The sequence below is a fragment of the Lepidochelys kempii genome, chromosome 1, assembly GCF_965140285.1.
Source record: "Lepidochelys kempii isolate rLepKem1 chromosome 1, rLepKem1.hap1, whole genome shotgun sequence".
In the NCBI taxonomy this organism is placed as follows: domain Eukaryota; kingdom Metazoa; phylum Chordata; order Testudines; family Cheloniidae; genus Lepidochelys; species Lepidochelys kempii.
In genome coordinates, this window is record NC_136380.1 from 199,363,277 (window position 1) to 199,382,833 (window position 19,557).

General features: G+C 44.2%; 1 protein-coding gene across 7 annotated transcripts in view; it reads right to left on the reverse strand.

The window, feature by feature from the left end:
* ST3GAL6 (ST3 beta-galactoside alpha-2,3-sialyltransferase 6) overlaps positions 1-19,557 on the reverse strand; it is a 177,970-nt gene that overhangs the window by 5,084 nt on the left and 153,329 nt on the right. For 5 of the 7 annotated variants that reach the window (XM_073307840.2, XM_073307832.2, XM_073307822.2 and 2 more), the window contains 4 exons: positions 13,886-13,981; positions 7,415-7,601; positions 5,894-6,031; positions 2,340-2,492 (listed from right to left, as the gene is read on the reverse strand). In XM_073307840.2, coding sequence (XP_073163941.1) covers positions 2,340-2,492; positions 5,894-6,031; positions 7,415-7,601; positions 13,886-13,981 — 574 coding nt within the window. Of the gene's footprint in view, positions 1-1,944; positions 2,493-5,231; positions 5,318-5,893; positions 6,032-7,414; positions 7,602-13,885; positions 13,982-19,557 lie in introns of those variants that run through there. The other 2 variants (XR_012154504.2, XR_012154502.2) reach the window with 2 other exon arrangements.

The following is a 19,557-nucleotide window of genomic DNA, read 5'->3' on the forward strand; positions in this document are numbered from 1 at the left end:
CACCATGCTTATATGAAATAGATAAATATACATATTTAGAAAACTTCTTTCTTCATACAGAATTGGAAAAGAATTTATTTTTAAAGCTCCACCTGATTTCATGAATAGTGCACAGACGAATTTTTGGCAGGTCTGGGTCCTATCAGTCAGTCTCTAGACAATACATCAAAAACAGCCCCTCCCTCCAAATTCCAATCTATCTCCTCTTCCTCAGCCCCAATCCAAAGCCTATTGAAGTAAATGGAAGTCTTTTCACTGACTTCAATGTGTTTTGGATCAGGCCCTACACAAACCTCCCAAATACTGTGGGGACAGACTAGTGGTTTTCTGACCCTTCTGTGTGTCTGTGGAAAAACCCCACCTAGGGAAATCCTCAACTGATTGGCCATCTGTCTTTCCTCATTCCCTGCCTCTTCTACAGCAGCAGCCAACGCTGCCCTGTCAAGCAGAGCTCCCCCTGACTCCTCAGGAGCCAACAAAAAATTTCAGACAGGGCAGAGTGTAAAGGAAAGTAGCTGCCAGCCCAAATAATTTCCACAAGAGGGCAGGAAGGAGCAGAAAAAACCCCAGCATCTCAAGGCCAGCTCTGCTCTCTCTTCCCATCACGCAAAAATTGTGTGGGTCTGCTCCTCGGTTCCTTCTGACAGAAACCTGCCTGGCAGGAAAGTTTTGAAATCTGCCTTTCTTCCACTGGAAGATTTGTGGAAACCTAATTTTCTGCTTTGACATTGTCCCTGGACTACTGCATAGGGGGCAAACAGTAGACTCCTTCTGAAGCACCTGGCATTGGCCACTGTCAGAAGACAGGATACTGGGCTAGATGGACCTTTGGTCTGACCCAATATGGCTGTTCTTGTGATGTGATATATCTTGATTTTGGTAAGGCTTTGACACAGTCCCACTTGACATTTCCATAAGTAAACTAGGGAAATGTGATCTAGATGACATCTACTATAAGGTGGATGCACAACTGGTTGAAAGACCATACTCAAAGAATAGTTATCAATGGTTCGCTGTCAAACTGGGAAGGTTTATGTAGTGGGGTCTCACAGGGGTCGGTCCGAGGTCCATTCAATATTTTAATTAATGAGTTGGATAGTGGAGTGGAGAGTGTGGTTATAAAATGAGTAGCTGATACCAAGCTGGGAGGGGTTGCAAGCACTTTAGAGAACAGGATTAGAATTCAAAACAACCTTGACAAATTGGGGAATTGGTCGGAAATCAACAAGATGAAATTTCATAAAGACAAGGGCACAGTACTAAACTTAGGAAAACAAAATCAAATGCACAACTATAAAATCGGGAATAACTGGCTAGGTGATAGTACTGCTGAAAAGGATCTGGGGGTTATAGCGGATCACAAGTTGATGTGAGCCAGGAGTCATTCTGGTTGCATCTCTGATATGAGCCAACAATGTGATGCAGTTGTGAAAATGGCAAATATTGTTCAGGGGTACATTAACAGGAGCATTATATGGAAGACCTGAAGTAACTGTCCCACTCTATTCTGCACTAGTGAGATCTCCACTGAAATACTTGTGTCCGATTCAGGGTGCTATACTTTAAGAAAGATGTGGACAAATTGGAATGAGTCTAGAGGAGAGCAAGAAAAATGATACAAAGTTTAGAAAACCCGACCTATGAAGAAAGGTTAAAAAACCTGGGCATGTTTAGCCTTGGGAAAAGACGACTGAGGGGGACCTAATAACAGTCTTCAAATGTGTTAGGGGCTGTTATAAAGAGGATGGAGATCAGTTGTTCTTATCTACTTTCCAGGGACATGGAGAAGTAATGGGCTTAATCTGCAGCAAGAGAGATTTAGATTAGACTTTTGGAAGAATGTTCTAACCATAAGGGTCATTAAGCTCTGGAATAGGTTACCAAGGGAGGTTGTGGAATCCCCACCACTGGAGGTTTTTAAGAACAGGTTAGAGAAACACCTACCCAGGATGGTCTAGGTAGGTTTACTTGGTCCTGGCTCAGTGTGGGGGAGATGGATGAGGTGACTTCTCAAGGTCCCTCCCAGCTCTATGATTCTATGAAACAGACATGTTTCTGCAGAATGTGTCAGTTTTGACTAACTGGCATTTTCCAACAGAAAAACATTCCACTGGAAAACTTCTGACCAGCTCCACCCATTTTACAGAAGGGGAAACTGAGGCAGGGTAAAGTGACTTGCCTAATGCCAAAAAGCCAATCAGTACTAGAGCCAGGAATAGAACTCAAGACTTTCCGACTCCTCAACCATGCTCATTCTTTCAGACCATTGTGTCTCCCAACTTATTAGCACAAGACTATTTTTCTCTAAGCATTTCCCATAAAAGAAAATAGTACATTACCTCAATCATCTCAGACATGGTCTCATTGCCATAATAATGCAAAGAACTGTTTCGGTCAGTGAAGTTGTACTTAAAGCCTGCCAGGTGAACTTCACTGCATATGTGAAATGCCATCGTGATGGCAATTAGCCCTGTTGTAGGATGTTTGGGTTTCTAAAAGCACAAACAAACAAATATAATTGTCAGCTTGATATAAGGAGACAAATCCAAGAGTGGGGGTTTTAACAACAACATAAAATGCACTAATGACTCTGCAGTGCTAAAAAGTTAGCAACGTTGCTAAAAGTAGCTCTGAGCTTTTTCAGAGCTGGAAATTTCAGAAAGAAAAAAAAATTTTTCTTCTGGAAGAAAAATTGTCAAGAGTGATGAAATTGTTTAGGTCTCTAGAACTAGACCCAGCAACATATATCCACACCACAGAAGTCAAAACATCACTTTGTACATTAAAGATAACTATGAGCAGTGTCCAGTTTTTAATTCTGAAGAGCCAATTAAAATGTATTACCAGAGCAGAGGAAGACTATGTGAATATTCAATTCATTGTTACTACTGGATCTATCTGATGACCTCTTGTAGGGCTCTCCAACCTTTTTACGCCCAAGATCATTTTTTGAATTTAAGGGCAGCCCAGGATCTACCCCACCCCTTCCCCAAAGCCCCGCCCTGTCACTCCATCCCCCCTTCCCCGCCCCGTCACTCGCTCTCCCCAACCCTCACTCACTTTCACCGGGCTGCGGTAGGGGATTACGGTTCGGGAGGGGGTGCGGGCTCTGGGCTGAGCTGGAGGCAGGGGGTTGGGGTACAGGAGAGGGTGTGGGGTGCAGGCTCTGAGAAGGCGTTTGAGTGCAGGAGGGGGCTCCGGGATGGAGCAGAGTGCTGGGGTGCCGGAGGGGGTACAGGGTACTGGCTCTGGGAGGGGGCTCAGGGCTGGGGTGCAGGAAGAGGTTTGGGGTGCAGCCTCCCGCCAGGCAGCACTTACTTCTGGCAACTCCTGATCAGCGGTGCAGTGTAGTTGCCACTAAGACAGGCTTCCTGCCTATCCTGACCCCATGACACTCCCGGAAGGGGCTGAGGCCACCTTTAAGGGGGACAATATTTCCTAACAGAGTTCACAAAACCACTGGGCTTTCTGTGGATAGGAAGTCCAGATAGCCAGTGTGAAAAATCGTGACAAGGGGTGTGGGGTAATGGGTGCCTATATAAGACAAAGCCCCAAATATCAGGACTGTCCCTATAAAATCGGGACATCTGGTCACTCTGTCTATGGGGCTTGAGAGGGTCATTAGATTCTCCTCTGCTCCGGTTGCTTTATCTCCCATTTGAAGCCATAAACACCTTTGTTTCAGAGTAACAGCCGTGTTAGTCTATATTCGCAAAAAGAAAAGGAGTACTTGTGGCACCTTAGAGACTAACCAATTTATTTGAGCATGAGCTTTCGTGAGCTACAGCTCACTTCATTGGATGCATACCGTGGAAACTGCAGCAGACTATATACACACAGAGAATATGAAACAATACCTCCTCCCACCCCAGCAGGACAGTGGGGTGGGAGGAGGTATTGTTTCATATTCTCTGTGTGTATATAAAGTCTGCTGCAGTTTCCACGGTATGCATCCGATGAAGTGAGCTGTAGCTCACGAAAGCTCATGCTCAAATAAATTGGTTAGTCTCTAAGGTGCCACAAGTACTCCTTTTCTTTTTGCAAACACCTTTGTGACATTCCAGTCCTTTCCAAAGAACCCATCTGAGCTAGCAGATGCAAGTTGTGATTTAATGTAAGAGAAAAAAAAGCAGCAGGAACAGATAAATTTGCTTTCATGGAGATCAAATATGCTTAGCAAGAACTATTAGGAAGGTCAAATCAGACAAATGTGGTATTTATTCTACAGAGGATACTTTGGAAAGATTTCCATGGGGCGTCAGCTGCTCTTTTATGATACAGCACTTTGTGTAACAACTAGTCTGTGGCCTCAGGGTATGGCAGATGAAGCTTATTTACTTAACATCACAAAGGCCTGTGCAGTCTAAGATCAATCTTGCCTACACAAAGAAGGTTTACAGGTTGAAACCTACAGTTCTGTTAGAACATTCTTTAGAAAGAAACTATCAATTACAATTATTTTAATATAAAAATAAGAGGTTACGTCAATCGCAATGCTCTGCCTCAATTTGCAAAGCTACCACTTGATGGCACTCCTTCCACTAGAATGCTAAGAGGCTGTTGGAAGAGGACAGAACTATGCAGGAGCCCACTAAGGAATGATAGCCCCCAAATGCAGAGGGTCTTGTTATAAATTACAAATATATTTCATCATTAAAAACAATGTTTGAATAACAAAACCATGAATCTGGGTTCTGTACCGGCGTCCCTGGCTAAACGTCTTTCTTTTTCCTGGTTTTGTGACTCCTTGGACTTCTATGCCAGTGCCCAGTCTTAACGGCACCACTGAGAAAAGTATCCTCTCCCTCTCTTGTGGTTCTCTACTCAACACCACAGCAGTGTTACCTATTTGGCAATGTTTTTTTTTTAATCTCTGAAGGAACGGGTAAGATGTCACACACTTCAGTGCATTAAATGCTGAAAGACTCTCTGGGGCAGATGGTGGAAAGGTTTAATTGAGGATGCCCCTATTGCTCAATTGATATACACCTCAACCTAAGCAAGTGCCACTAAAATCTTTATAACAAACCCCACCATTAGGTATTCTGTTTATGCTGAATGTTTTATAAACAAAAATATTTTAGGAATATTTCAGGCAGTTTAAAATAAAAACCACATTGGCACCATTTTTCATATTCCTCCAACACTAAAAGCTTAGTATCATGAATCTCACTGAGGATGGGGGAGGAAAAATAAAACTGATACATTTTACTAACTTCTGCAAAATTTACCTATATAGTTTTTCCATGCATGGTAATGCTGTATGGTTGGGATGCAATGTCTATGAACTTTCCAGGGCTGAAGTGAGGGCTATGTCCTATTGGAAGGCAAGGATAGAAGCCAGTGATATAAAGCTTTCCATTCTAGTTATGAGCCATTACACCTTAAAACCACTATTTTTCCAGGACTGAATGTTGCTCATCTCATTCCAGTGGCTAATTTAGCCAGCCCAAATCCATTATGATGAAGTCTTTATAGCCCCTCTCCCCACCCATGCTATTATGTATTCTTTTCCTCTGTATGTATATGCTACATGAATCTATGTAGACACAGAAGCCATATCCACACTAGGATAAAAGGTCTATTTTTGATGTGTGTTAGCTTAAGCTGTAGGGCTCATCTCAACCAGTTAACTCATGTTAAAACTACAAAACAAGCATGGGAAATACTGCACACTTTAAGACATACAGATGTGCTTCATAGTCAATGACTAAACAAGGCCATGGCGTGGTTTTGTCTAATGAAAATGTCAATGAAATTATTTTAAAGAACCCCAAAAAACAATAATATAGCGTAAACCTGAAAGAGGTTTTTCAACATACTGAATTACAATAAACAGATTATGGTGATAATTTTATATAATCTACTTGGAAACAAACAAAAATATACCTACTTCTTTTCTGGGAAACTTTGTTGGGAACTGAAGCCATTCATGTGCTGTTTTTCTGATAATGACAGGGTCGAGTACCCTGATTTGGTTAGCTTTATATATCATTTTCAAGGCGGGTTTCTTCCAGAAACTATTAGTATTCTGTAATAGTCAAATATACTGTTTTACTTTTAGGCTTAGTTGATTTTGCTTTTCTGTAGCATCTCTAAGTCTAACTCACACGTCATGCATTTGGAGTGGGCAGAGAGGAGAAGCCACACACATGATTTAAAATAAATAAATAAATAAAAATCATGATAGAGTCTTTGATTTTTTACATTTCTCAAAATGTCACTGAGTATAAGAAAAATAATGGAGTTTCTTGTATATAAAATACCCACCAGTAGTATTTCTGGCACAGTATAGAACAGTTAGAAAAACACTGGGCCCAATGATACCTTCAGATATATGGGGACATCTCCCCCTGAAGTCAACAGCACTTTCACCTATGTATCTGAAGGCAGAATTTGGCCTATATGATTTTGAGACAATTTGGTTGATCAGTCATATTTTCTGTACTTTGCTTGCTCGTTTGTACGGACAGGGAATTCATTTTGATTTTAGTTCCTTCTGCTGCTTACAGGGTTGCCAATTCTACCTTACAGGGTTTTCCCTATAGACTATGCAGATTTATTCAAAATGATGCAAGTTACATACATTTATGCAAATTCAGAATCTACTGATGTTTGCTTTGAGAATGTTGGCAGGTACTGTGCTTATCACTCACTTTGAAAATGGAGTAACTGATTTTGATCTCACTTGAATTGGTATAAAAATCAGGAGTAATTCAACTGAAGTTTAATAAATTTTAAGGCTAAAAGAGGCCATTCCGATCATCTAGTCCACCTTCCCCAATAACCCAGTGATTCCAGAGTAAGGGAGAGCAGAAACAAGCCTAATGTCCCTTATGTGTTAAAACAATACCACGTCCTATAAAAAAATTCTCCTTCTCCATCTGCCATGTAAATAAGTTGAGCTCCCATTCCCTGATCCAATGTGGATCAAAATAATTCTCATTTAGGTGCAGAACAGAGAGCAAGTGGGGATGAATACTTAAAAAAATAAAATCCTGTTTCCATGCATATATTCCTAGCAATATAAAACTGTGGAGGAAGGAATTGGGGCCTGGTGTGGGGGGGTTGGGACGGGGGAAAGAATCCAAAAACTATATGACACAGGTAGAATGGTTTCAAAACAGAGGGTAATATCCTCAGCTGGTGTGAACTGCTGTAGTTCCATTCAGTTCAATTATACTGATTGACATCAGCTGAGGCTTTGACCAAGACTATTTTCCAAAGTTTTTCTTGTCTTCAGCTAAATTGTAGGAACATAGCATGAGCTGTTCTGATAATTACTTCAGTTTATTACAGCACTTTACTTCCAAGAGTACTACAAAGAGGTTGATGCATACACTCAGCCCAGATAATCAAAGCCAAGACAATTTGAACCAAAACTAACTAAATATAATAAATAAATTAAACTTACTATTTTATGACCACTCAGTATGTTCCAGAGCCACTTTAAGTCATGTGGTTTGAAGACAAGAAGAATTACAGTAGTGTTAGGATCATAGTTAATTGGATCTGAAAAAATAGACTCTGGATAAAAAAGTCGGAAAGTTGTCCTCCTTCCAACATCCTCTTCGTACCCTATGACGGGACCATTATTCATTCTGTAGGCAAAGGGAGAAAAAAATATATACAGAGAGGATCACCATAAATCCATTTTGATGGGCTCTGCAGGGCAAATAGCACAAGGATTTAGCAGTGTGACTTTTATTAATAATGTTAATTGGGAGATGTGCAGGTAGATCCTGCATTGACAATTTAGCCCAGGGTCTTCAAACTTGTTAGGAAATGTGGTCAAGAAGGTTCAGAATAAATGACAATATTGCCAACCATGCAGCCCCACTCCAGCAAGATTCCCTCTGACTTGGCCCATAAACGAATACTGCCTTAAAACTTCAGATTATCTAGTTCAGTTTAATTCAGTAGCAATTTTCTCCTAAGTCATGATGGAGGAAGCCAGGCCCTTTGTTTTCTTGTTTCTTTTGTTTAGTAAATTGACAGCCAAGATGGGAGAGTAACAAATGTGGTAGAACTGGTCACTACAAAGCTAAACTGTCCTAGAGCAGACAACAGGAGAGTCACCCTGGCAATTCCTCAGGGTAAATCTATGTACACTTACGGATAGGGACGTTCTAGAAAAGTTGCTGGCCAGTAGTACCTGCTGGAGAGTCAGCTGAAGGTGGATTTGTGCTGGAGAAACAGCTCAGAAAGAGGGGGAACTGGAGACAGTGTATCCTATACTTAGGTAGATCCTCAAATGTGGTGAAAACACCCCAGGAAAGCCCTGGCACGGATAGCTATTGATTAACTGCTGGAAGATCCAGGTTCCAGAGAAGACAATACAACCCCCCAAGTGTTGGATAAATGAAGAGAATTAATTCTCTTCTATATCTCGACAGAATTAGGGTTCAGACCGTGTCCATCATTTACCTAGTTTTAATTTAACCTATGTGGTGCATTTATATAGTTTCTGGGGGTTTTTTTAATTAATATTTGTAAATGCTGAGTGACTGCTGCTCTCAGAGACACTGAATTAAAGAAAAGGGGGAAGCCAAGATATTGGGGACTCTGTTCTGCCCTGAAGAGTTAAACAAGCTGACGAGTGGTGGAAGTAGTAGTACAAATCACCATCGCACATCCTTTACTTTGTGGCTATCCTGTACTCTTTGGAACCATCTGCCAATCCTCACATGCTAAGAACTCTCCCAGTCCTCCTTAAAATCCACTGCTTTCACAAAATCTCAAGAAGATGATCTCTATCACTTTGTCTAAAACATGACACTGTGTATCACATTTGTCTGAGTTAGGCTGCAGACTCCTCAGGGCAGGGGCTTGGAAATGAATAATACTTAAAAGAAGAAAGAAACTATGGAAAATTCTATTTGTTACAGCTGGTTCCAGTATTTGTGGGACAGGTCCATGGTAATAAGTGAGTTTATTTCTGATGTAATGTTAATGATTACCGTATATACATGTTGATTTTAAAGAGTCTTCATGGACTTAAAAAGACACCATAGGTCAGCTATGTACCCTTGTCACATAACTTTAAAAAACAGAAAGAAAAGGAGGACTTGTGGCACCTTAGAGACTAACCAATTTATTTGAGCATAAGCTTTCGTGAGCTACAGCTCACTTCATCGGATGCATAAAGTGGAAAATGCAGTGAGGATGTTTTATACACACAGACCATGAAAAATGGGTGTTTATCACTTCAAAAGGTTTTCTCTCTCCCCACCCCACTCTCCTGCTGGTAATAGCTTATCTAAAGTGATCACTCTCCTTACAATGTGTATGATAATCAAGGTGGGCCATTTCCAGCACAAATCCAGGGTTTAACAAGAACGTCTGAGGAATGCGGGGGGGTAGGAAAAAACAAGGGGAAATAGGCTTGAATAGAGACTGGGAGTGGCTAAGTCATTATGCAAGGTAACCTAAGTTAATTGTATCCAATTTGCAAATGAATTCCAATTCAGCAGTCTCTCACTGGAGTCTGGTTTTGAAGTTTTTCTGTTGTAATATCGCAACTTTCATGTCTGTAATTGCATGACTAGAGAGATTGAAGTGTTCTCCGACTGGTTTCTGAATGTTATAATTCTTGATATCTGATTTGTGTCCGTTTATTCTTTTACGTAGAGACTGTCCGGTTTGGTCAATGTACATGGCAGAGGGGCATTGCTGGCACATGATAGCATATATCACATTGGTAGATGTGCAGGTGAACAAGCCTCTGATAGTGTGGCTGATGTTATTAGGCCCTGTGATGGTGTCCCCTGAATAGATATGTGGGCACAGCTGGCTATGGGCTTTGTTGCAAGGATAGGTTCCTGGGTTAGTGGTTCTGTTGTGTGGTGTGTGGTTGCTGGTGAGTATTTGCTTCAGGTTGGGGGGCTGTCTGTAAGCAAGGACTGGCCTGTCTCCCAAGATTTGTGAGAGTGATGGGTCGTCCCTCAGGATAGGTTGTAGATCCTTGATAATGCGTTGGAGGGGTTTTAGTTGGGGGCTGAAGGTAATGGCTAGTGGCTTTCTGTTATTTTGTTGGGCCTGTCCTGTAGTAGGTGACTTCTGGGTACTCTTCTGGCTCTGTCAATCTGTTTCTTCACTTCAGCAGGTGGATATTGTAGTTGTCAGAATGCTTGATAGAGATCTTGTTTGTCTCTGTCTGAGGGGTTGGAGCAAATGCAGTTGTATCGTAGAGCTTGGCTGTAGACAATGGACTGTGTGGTGTGGTCTGGGTGAAAGCTGGAGGCATGTAGGTAGGAATAGCGGTCAGTAGGTTTCCGGTATAGGGTGGTGTTTATGTGACCATCGCTTATTAGCACTGCAGTGTCCAGGAAGTGGATCTCTTGTGTGGAATGGTCCAGGCTGAGGTTGATGGTGGGATGGAAATTGTTGAAATCATGGTGGAATTCCTCAAGGGCTTCTTTTCCATGGGTCCAGATGATGAAGATGTCATCAATATAGCGCAAGTAGAGTAGGGGCATTGGGGACGAGATCTGAGGAAGCGTTGTTCTAAATCAGCCATAAAAATGTTGGCATACTGTGGGGCCATGCAAGTACCCATAGCAGTGCTGCTGATTTGAAGGTATACATTGTCCCCAAACATGAAATAGTGATGGGTGAGGACAAAGTCACAAAGTTCAGCCACCCAGTTTGCCGTGACATTATCGGGGATAGTGTTCCTGATGGCTTGTAGTCCATCTTTGTGTGGAATGTTGGTGTAGAGGGCTTGTACATCCATAGTGGCCAGGATGGTGTTTTCAGGAAGATCACCGATTTGGATTGTAGTTTCCTTAGGAAGTCAGTGGTGTCTCGAAGATAGCTGGGAGTGCTGGTAGCGTAGGGCCTGAGGAGGGAGTCTACATAGCCAGACAATCCTGCTGACATAATTCTGCCATAATTCTGCCATCCACAGCCTCAGAAACAACTCTGACATCATAATCAAAAAGGCTGACAAAGGAGGTGCTGTTGTCATCATGAATAGGTCGGAATATGAACAAGAGGCTGCTCGGTAGCTCTCCAACACCACTTTCTACAAGCCATTACCCTCTGATCCCACTGAGGGTTACCAAAAGAAACTACACCATTTGCTCAAGAAACTCCCTGAAAAAGCACAAGATCAAATCCGCACAGACACACCCCTGGAACCCCGACCTGGGATATTCTACCTACTACCCAAGATCCATAAACCTGGAAATCCTGGGAGCCCCATCATCTCAGGCATTGGCACCCTGACAGAAGGATTGTCTGGCTATGTAGACTCCCTCCTCAGGCCCACCTTGATTATCATACACATTGTAAGGAGAGTGATCGCTTTAGATAAGCTATTACCAGCAGGAGAGTGGGGTGGGGAGAGAGAAAACCTTTTGAAGTGATAAACACATTTTTTCATGGTCTGTGTGTATAAAACATCCTCACTGCATTTTCCACTTTATGCATCCGATGAAGTGAGCTGTAGCTCACGAAAGCTCATGCTCAAATAAATTGGTTAGTCTCTGAGGTGCCACAAGTACTCCTTTTCTTTATGCGAATACAGACTAACACGGCTGCTACTCTGAAACCTTTAAAAAACAGGATTTACTTAAGGGGAAAGTTAGATTCATTGTTGTGCTACTTTATTTAGAACACCAGCTCTCTCTTTATTCTTCCCAATCCTCTTCCCTCACTGCTCCTTTCAGCTCTTTCTGCACTAAGCTTTGCATCATCTATTACAGGGGTTCTCAAACTTTTGTACTGGTGACCCCTTTCACATAGCAAGTCTCTGAGTGTGACCCCCCCTTATAAATTAAAAACACTTTTAAATATATTTATTTAATACCATTATAAATGCTGGAGGCAAAGTGGAGTTTGGGGTGGACGCTGGCAGCTCGCGACCCCCCTCCCCCATGTAATAACCTCAGGACCCTCTAAGGAGTCCAACCCCCCCATTTGAGAACCCCCGGTCTATTATCTTGTTTGCAATGCCTACAACACTACTACTTCATGTCCATCAAGTCCTCTGCCCCCTTCTCCAAAACCCTCCTTAAAAGCTACTTCCTCCAAGAATTCTGCTATCTTTCCTTCTTCGCAATAATTTTCCTTTTCCTGAATTTTCATGTATTTTTTTCTCATCTCTCTCAGGGCCTGCCTGGCCTTGCAAACATTTGCTATGCAGCATAATGCTTACTACCATGACTGGTCCTATTTACTCTAAAGAGATCGACTATTGGCTGTAGAAGGCACTGTCTGCAAACTAATGCCATTAGATTGTACGCTCTTGATGGAGAATGAGCATGTCTTGTATTTGTAAAGCACTGTTTGAATTTACACCACAATATACCTTTGAAACAGTATATCAGTACCATAAGAAGAAGTTTGGTGGTGGTACCACAACAGGTAAAGTTATGCTAGGATTAAAATTTGATTAAAATTTTTCTGGCGCCTGACATTTTCTTGGGATCCCTTTTTAAAACCATCATAGCACTCTGAGCTATGAAACGAAGAATGCAAAATTCTTTTCTAGGAGAAGACTGAAATAGAGTTTGTTTAAAAGTGGCAACATATTTTGTATAAAGAGTTATATAAAGGTTTAAAAGTTACAGCTCGAACATTGTTTGCAGTATTGTTGCAGCTGTGTTGGTCCCAGGATATTAGATGTAACAAATTATACAATGTTACTAATCAAAGCCAATATTGTTACTAAATGACCTAAAGTAGAATGCAGACACAGGAGTAGTGCTGGCTGGCACGTTAATGAAGTCAGACGCTATTAAGACAGTTCAGGAGTTATCTTCTCATGACAGAGGCATTAGGTAGATTTAGTGTATCCAACATAGGGCTTACCTCCCCACCACAGGACTTCAGGAAGGGGAAGAGCATCTTTGTGCACTGACTCACCACCCTAGTGAGAAGGGCTTTACAGTAGGTTCAAAGGGGGCAGGTGACAAAACCCCATGAGGAAAAAAGGGCAACCTTACCAGAAGGTAAATGTTGGGAGGGGCAGAGACATCGAAAACTGCAATAGTGTCATAGGAGCAACAAGAGGGAAATATGTGGGGGAATCTGCTCAAAATCCTAGATGTCAATAGAGAAATACAAGGAGTATGGGGAATAAACAGGAAGAATGGGAAATATTAGTACATAAACTAAATTATGACTTGTCTTGGATGGTTTAGACACAATAAATCCTGCATTTTGGGAGTGTGTTAGACTGTATGACCCTTGCGATCTCTTCTAACCCTATGGTTCTATGATGTAGCCAGCATCACAGACACTGGAGTGGAGAATATGCATATAAAATCTGTGGAAGACACTAAGCTGGGAGGGGTTGCAAGCACGTAGGAGATTGGGGAATCACTGGGTAGGTGGCAGTACTACTGAAAAGGATCTGGGGGTCACAAATTGAATGTGAGACTATGTCTACACTACCACTTATGTGAGTATAACTTATGTTGCTCAGGGGTGTGAATAAGCCACACACACACACGAGTGACATAAGTTACACTGACCTAAGTGCCGCTGTGGACAGCTTGTTGAATAAAGTTGGGGTACATATTACTTTTCTATATGCAGTGGGGATGTAAATGAATGGCCTTTGGAGAGAGCTGTAAACAGCAAAATGAAGGTGGCAAGGAATGTTAGAGACTTTTCCTTTTATCTGTTATTTCCCTGTTTTCAAAGGTATGGGTGAGTGAGATGGGTCTTGGTGCAACCTTAACCATCACTCAGTGTTATCTGTTAATTATAAAGAATATAGTATCACACAATTTATTGTTTTACAAATTGCTTGAAGTAGTCAGGAATATCCAGGATAGAATGGAATTTTATTGTTAAACAGGTTAACCTATAACAGCTCATAAAACTCCGAAGCAGCTCATAAAAACTTTGTTTTATAAGAAGAGATACAACTTACCTTATTACCACATCGTAGGAGTCAATTTTCTCCCCTAGTGTCTTATTTCGAAGTACTCCTCCATTACCAACAACAACACACCTTCTACAGAAAACGCTGTTGAACAAACAGAGCTTTAATATGCATGCTCATCAAACATATCGAATTTATTATGTTTTCCTTTAAATTGTACCTGTCTTATGAACATTTGGTTTCAGGGGTAGCACAGAAACCAAGAACATAATATGGCTTAGGATGGGATTTTTAGTTTAGTTACCATTGTCTGGATTTGATTTGATTTGTGTGTGGTAAAGTGGGTACCCATCAGCACGCAAGCAACATTTGAAGTCAAACACTGGCATTAAAACATTCCCAACACAGACTGAGTTATTTCGGAAACTGTCATAGCCATGAAACAAGGTCTTATTTACCTAACACCGAGCATTTATAGATCATATTTAATCAATAAATAGCACAGCACTCTACAAAGGGCACTTCTTGGAGGCGGTTTTATAGGACTATTTGACAAGTTAAGGTACTACTCAATATGACTAAGGTTCTGTAATTTAGCCTACTGAGCAGTACTTCAATATACAAAGCAGGGCCATTTCTTTCAATGGGACTATTGATTTAACAAAGTATTACTTGACATGAGCAAGGGTGGTGGAATCAGACCAAAGACAATTATGACAAATAAAGCTTACAGAAACAGTGGTGGATTAGCAATGGGGCCTGTGTCCAGGGGCCCCAGAAAAAATCCACGGCTGGGCAGCGGAAGCCCAGAGCCCCGGCTGCCGGGGCAGGGAAAGTCCCCATGCCCTGACCCTGCTCTGCAGCAGCAGCCACAGGATGGGGGAAGGCCGCCCCCTTCCCCACAAGTACCCACCATACCCACTCTGCAGCAGAAGCCACAGGGCAGCAGGGAAAGCCCAAGGGCCTGACCCTGCTCCCCACAGAAAAGCAGGTGGTGGGGGGGGAAACCCCAGCACCCAGACCCCGGCTGCGGCCCTGGGACTGGGGGAGCTCTCATGCCCTGCTGTGGCCCCAGGCCATGGCACGGGGACAGAGCTTCTCTGGGGCTGGAGTGGAGGGGAGCAGAAAGGAGCAAAAGGGGTTGTGGGGCTGCAGTGGAGGGGGGCAGAATGGGGAGGACCCTCCAGGGGCACCCCAGGGAAGGATCAGAAAGGGGTGGGGCTATGGGAAGAGCCGCAGACGGAAGAGGCAAAATGGTGGTGGGGCCTCAGGCAGAAGGGGTGGGGAAGGACCCCCCAAAACCTTAATCGACCTCTGTACAGAAGAGGTGAGACAAGAGCCAATGCTATGTCCCTCAGGCCTTGTCAAAAAGCGTTATAATTAAGGCTAAGATTTAGTCATGGGTATTTGTAGTAGAAGTCATGGAAAAGTCATGGGCAGTGAATAAACATTCATGGCCCCTGGCCTGTCCATGACTTTTACTACAAATACCCCTGACTAAATCTTAGCTTCTCCTGGGGCGTTGATGTTCGGGGCCGGGGGGGTCCAGGGGCTGACAGCTGGGCCCTGCTCCAGCAGCAGGGGCTGACTGCCTCTGGCTGCCCGCTGCTCCGAGGCCCCTGACACCTCTGCTGCTCTGGCAGTGGCCAGTGCAGCTGGCCCTGGGGCTGCCGCAGCAGCTGGTCCCGGGGTCAGCTGCTTGGGTGACCCTGGGATCAACCACATCAGCTGCTGCAGCTGCATAAAAGTCAAAGTCATGGAATCCGTGACTTCTGTGACTGACTTACAGCCTTAGTTATAATGATCTCACTTGTACAGTAGCTTTTCAACAGCTGTTCTGTAGCCATGTCTGCACTGGGAAATGCCTTTCCTTTACCAGGGGATTCTTGCTCAGCCGGTAACACATCTCAAAGGTAAATGGGTAGGTGTCTATGAAAATTGAATTTTGCAAAAAGCAGCCACAAGGCTTGAAATGAGGTGCAAAGGGCTGGCACACCATCCCAACACTTCTTTGGTGGCTCCAGCAGTTTCCACAGACTCTAAACTTTCATTAAAAGGAAAGAATTCTTCTAGCTTTCACAGTTGTGAAGAAAAGTTTCCAAATGCGAACAAATTCATGGTCACTTTCACCATTCTGCAAACAGATAATCAATAGATCTAAGAAAGGTGTGGCCTGCCTCACGTATTGCAATGGGTATTAGCTCAGAAGCCTAATGATAACTAGGACACTACCAAATTCACGGCCATTAAAAATGCATCACGGACCATGAAATCTGGTCTCCCCCTGTGAAAGCTGGTCTTTTGTGTGCTCTTACCCCGTGGTGGGCAAACTTTTTAGCACGAGGGCCACATCTGGGTATGGAAATTGTATGGCGGGCCATGAATGCTCATGAAATTGGGGATTGGGCTGCAGGAGGGGGTGAGGGCTCTCTGGTGGGGCCAGAAATGAGGAGTTCAGGGTGCCACAGGGGGCTCTGGGCTGGGGCAGGGGGTTGAGGTTCGGGGGGGAGGGATCCAGCTGGGGGTGAAGGCTCTGGGGTGGGACTGGGAATGAGGGGTTGGGGCTGTAGGAGGTTGCTCCGGGCTGGGACAGAGGAGTTCGGAGGGCAGCAGGAGGATCAGGGTTGGGGCAGGGGGTTGGGGCCCATGAGAGGGGGCAGGGATGCAGGCTCCAGGCAGCGCTTACCTCAAGCAGCTCCCAGAAGCAGCAGCATGTCCCCCCTCTGGCTCCTACGTGGAAGCACGGTCAGGTGGCTCTGCAAGCTGTCCTGTCCACATGCGCCACCACCGCAGCTCCGATTGGCAGCGGTTCCCGGGCAATGGAAGTTGCAGGGGCAGCAGCAGTGTGTAAAGCCTCCTGGCTGCCCCTTCATATAGAAGCCAGAGTGGGGACATGCCACTGCTTCGGGGAGCCACACAGTGCAGGGCAAGCCCCCAATCCCACTCACCGGCTGGAGCACCGGAGCGGGACAAGCCCCAGACCCTGCTCCCCGACGGGAGCTCGAGGGCCAGATTAAAAAGTCTGGAGGGCCAGATGCGGCCCCCGGGCCATAGTTTGCCCACCCATCTTACCCTATGCTATTCAGATTTCATGGGAAAGACCAGCTTTTGTCAAACAGGGGGTCCTGACCCAAAAGGGGCTGTGTGGAGGGAGTGGAGGGGGTCACAGTATTGCCACCCTTACTTCTGCACTGCCTTTGCAGCTGGGTGGCCAGTGAGTGGCAGCTGTTGGCCAGGTCCCCAGCTCTGAAGGCAGCACCCTGCCAGCAGCAGCGCAAAGGTAAGGGTGGCAATACCATACCGTGCCTTCCTTATTTCTGCGCTGTTGCCTTCAGAGCTAGGCGGCCAGAGAGTGACGGCTGCTGACTGAGGGCCGAGCTCTGCAGGAAGCAGTGCAGAAGTAAGGGTGGCGACACCATGCCGTGCCATCCTTACTTCTGCGCTGCTGCTGGCTGTGGCTCTGCCTTCAGCGCTGGGCTCCCGGCCAGCAGCCGCCGCTCTCCAGCTGCCCAGCTCCAAAGGCAGTGAGCTGCTGCTGGCGGTGGCAGAAGTAAGGGTAGCAGTACCGCAACACCTCCCCACACACAACTCCTTTTTGGGTCAGGACCCCTACAATTACAACACTGTGAGATTTCAGATTTAAATAGCTGAAATCACAAAATTTACGATTTTTAAAAACCTACGACCGTGAAATTGACCAAAATGGACCATGAATTTGGTAGGGCCCCAATGATGACCATCTGAATGTTAATATAATTAACTGATTCCTTGATGAATATTTTAGCTGAAACATCCAGCCAATGGCCTAATTCAGTGTGGTTTGGTATCACAGAAGTTAGAGATGGAGAAAGCCTGTTTAGTCATTTTTATCCATCTTTTCAGGCTGTAACAGAAAGAAAGAGTCTGACACATGAGGCGTGGTATAAGGCCGAAGGCCTGAACTGAAGTAGTCAGGCCCTGCTGATATAAAGCAAAGTCAGGCTGTGAGCAGAAGTCAGGCCCTGTTACAAAAAAAGCCTATGTGCAAGTTCACAGAACCTGGCAAGAACAAGGCTGGTATTGCAAAAACGCAAACAGCCCTAAGAAGTGCTAGGCACAGGACACTCATGTAAACACGTTCCAGAAGATTAGTATCAGAACACCCCAATACCAAGTATGGTATAAGCACACTCCCCAAAGATAACATAGGACACACTGACCCCTCCTAAAGGTAAGGTCAGGGTGACAGATAGAGATGTTCTGATCAAACCAACATGTACAAGGTAAAGGATGGTAACTAACCACATCAGAAGGGCAATATATAACTTGTTTGTATCAGCGTATAAAAGAGGGGTCACAGGGGATGTGTCTTTGTCCACCCAAGTGGGGAAGAGAAAGTCCCGCCATTCACTGAGCTGCTCCATTGTAACGGGCATATATGTCTTAGTATCCCTTTCGAGTCTACGGGGTGCTAAAACTGTGCTTTGTCAACAATAAACCAGGTGGAGCACACACACAGCCAACTCGCCCTGATTGGTCAAATCTCCTCTCGGGGGTGGTCCCCAGCAGCTGAAACCCCTCCTGATTGGTACAGGGCAGTGGGAGGCGGCCACATGACCGGATGCGAGGTGTGTCATGTGATCCCTCTAACAACTCCTCCCACTGCCCTCTACCAATCAGGATGGGTTTCGTCCTGAGAGGAGATTTGACCAATCAGGGCGAGTTCCGGGGTGGGGTGACCTGTCCGGAAGTGGGTCGTGTGACCCCTTCACTACTGTGGTCTTCTTAGACAGTTCTATCAGACTCTGCTGCAGCACGCAGTGAACACACAAAGAGACAACTCCCTACAGTAGATTTTCGAGCTGTTTGTCCAATCTAGTTTTAAGATATCCTGAGAAATGAAGCAAACGAATGTATCCCAGAGTTTGATGCACCCCCTTCATTGCTGGAGAAATTGGGAGGGAAAATCTCTCTTAATTCTGCTCCATTGTTCCTAGTTATATCAGAGGGTTTAAAGTGAGCCAGCTGGGTTGTAGGAGAGTAGCAGCATGGGAAAGGGAAGTGAAGGGAAGCAGAAAGGCAGCCTCTAAGGGATGGAAAGAAAAGAAAGAGATAGAAGGCTAGTGGGGGAAGGAGGAAGGTGAAAGGGGAGAAACCAAGAAGGAAGGGGCACAGCAAGGGAGAGAGATGTGTACATTTCCACGAATTGTTTTTCCACTTTGAACTCTGAGAAGCACTAACAATGCGAATCGGTTACCTCATAATAATCTGCCCTTTTTCAACTGCCAACAGCAGCCACATGCCTCTTTAAGTAATCAATATAGATCACACCACCCTGATATCCCAGGCAATATAAATAGTAGTTAATGTCTGTTATTTGCATGATTAGCGCTACCTGTTCTATTGTTCTTCTTGGCTTTTCAGATTCCAAAAAGTCAGCACAGCTGAGAATCTGGCCCTAAAGATTTTTGCCAGTGTGATGGACTAGTCATCACTTATGAACAGATCTTTAGCTGACAGGTGTGGATTTCTCCACTGTTTCTCTCCCCCACTCCCTTCACCCCATTTGTTTTTTATTATTCTCTCTGGTTGTTTGGTGTGAAGGTATAAAAATTACAGACATCACTCTCTCATCCATTAAGGCTGCTTTGTGCTGCTCTGATGATACAAATTGTCCTTAAAGCTTGGTTAACCAGCCAATAAATGACTCATCCTCTATAGCAGAATCCCCAAGTGGTATA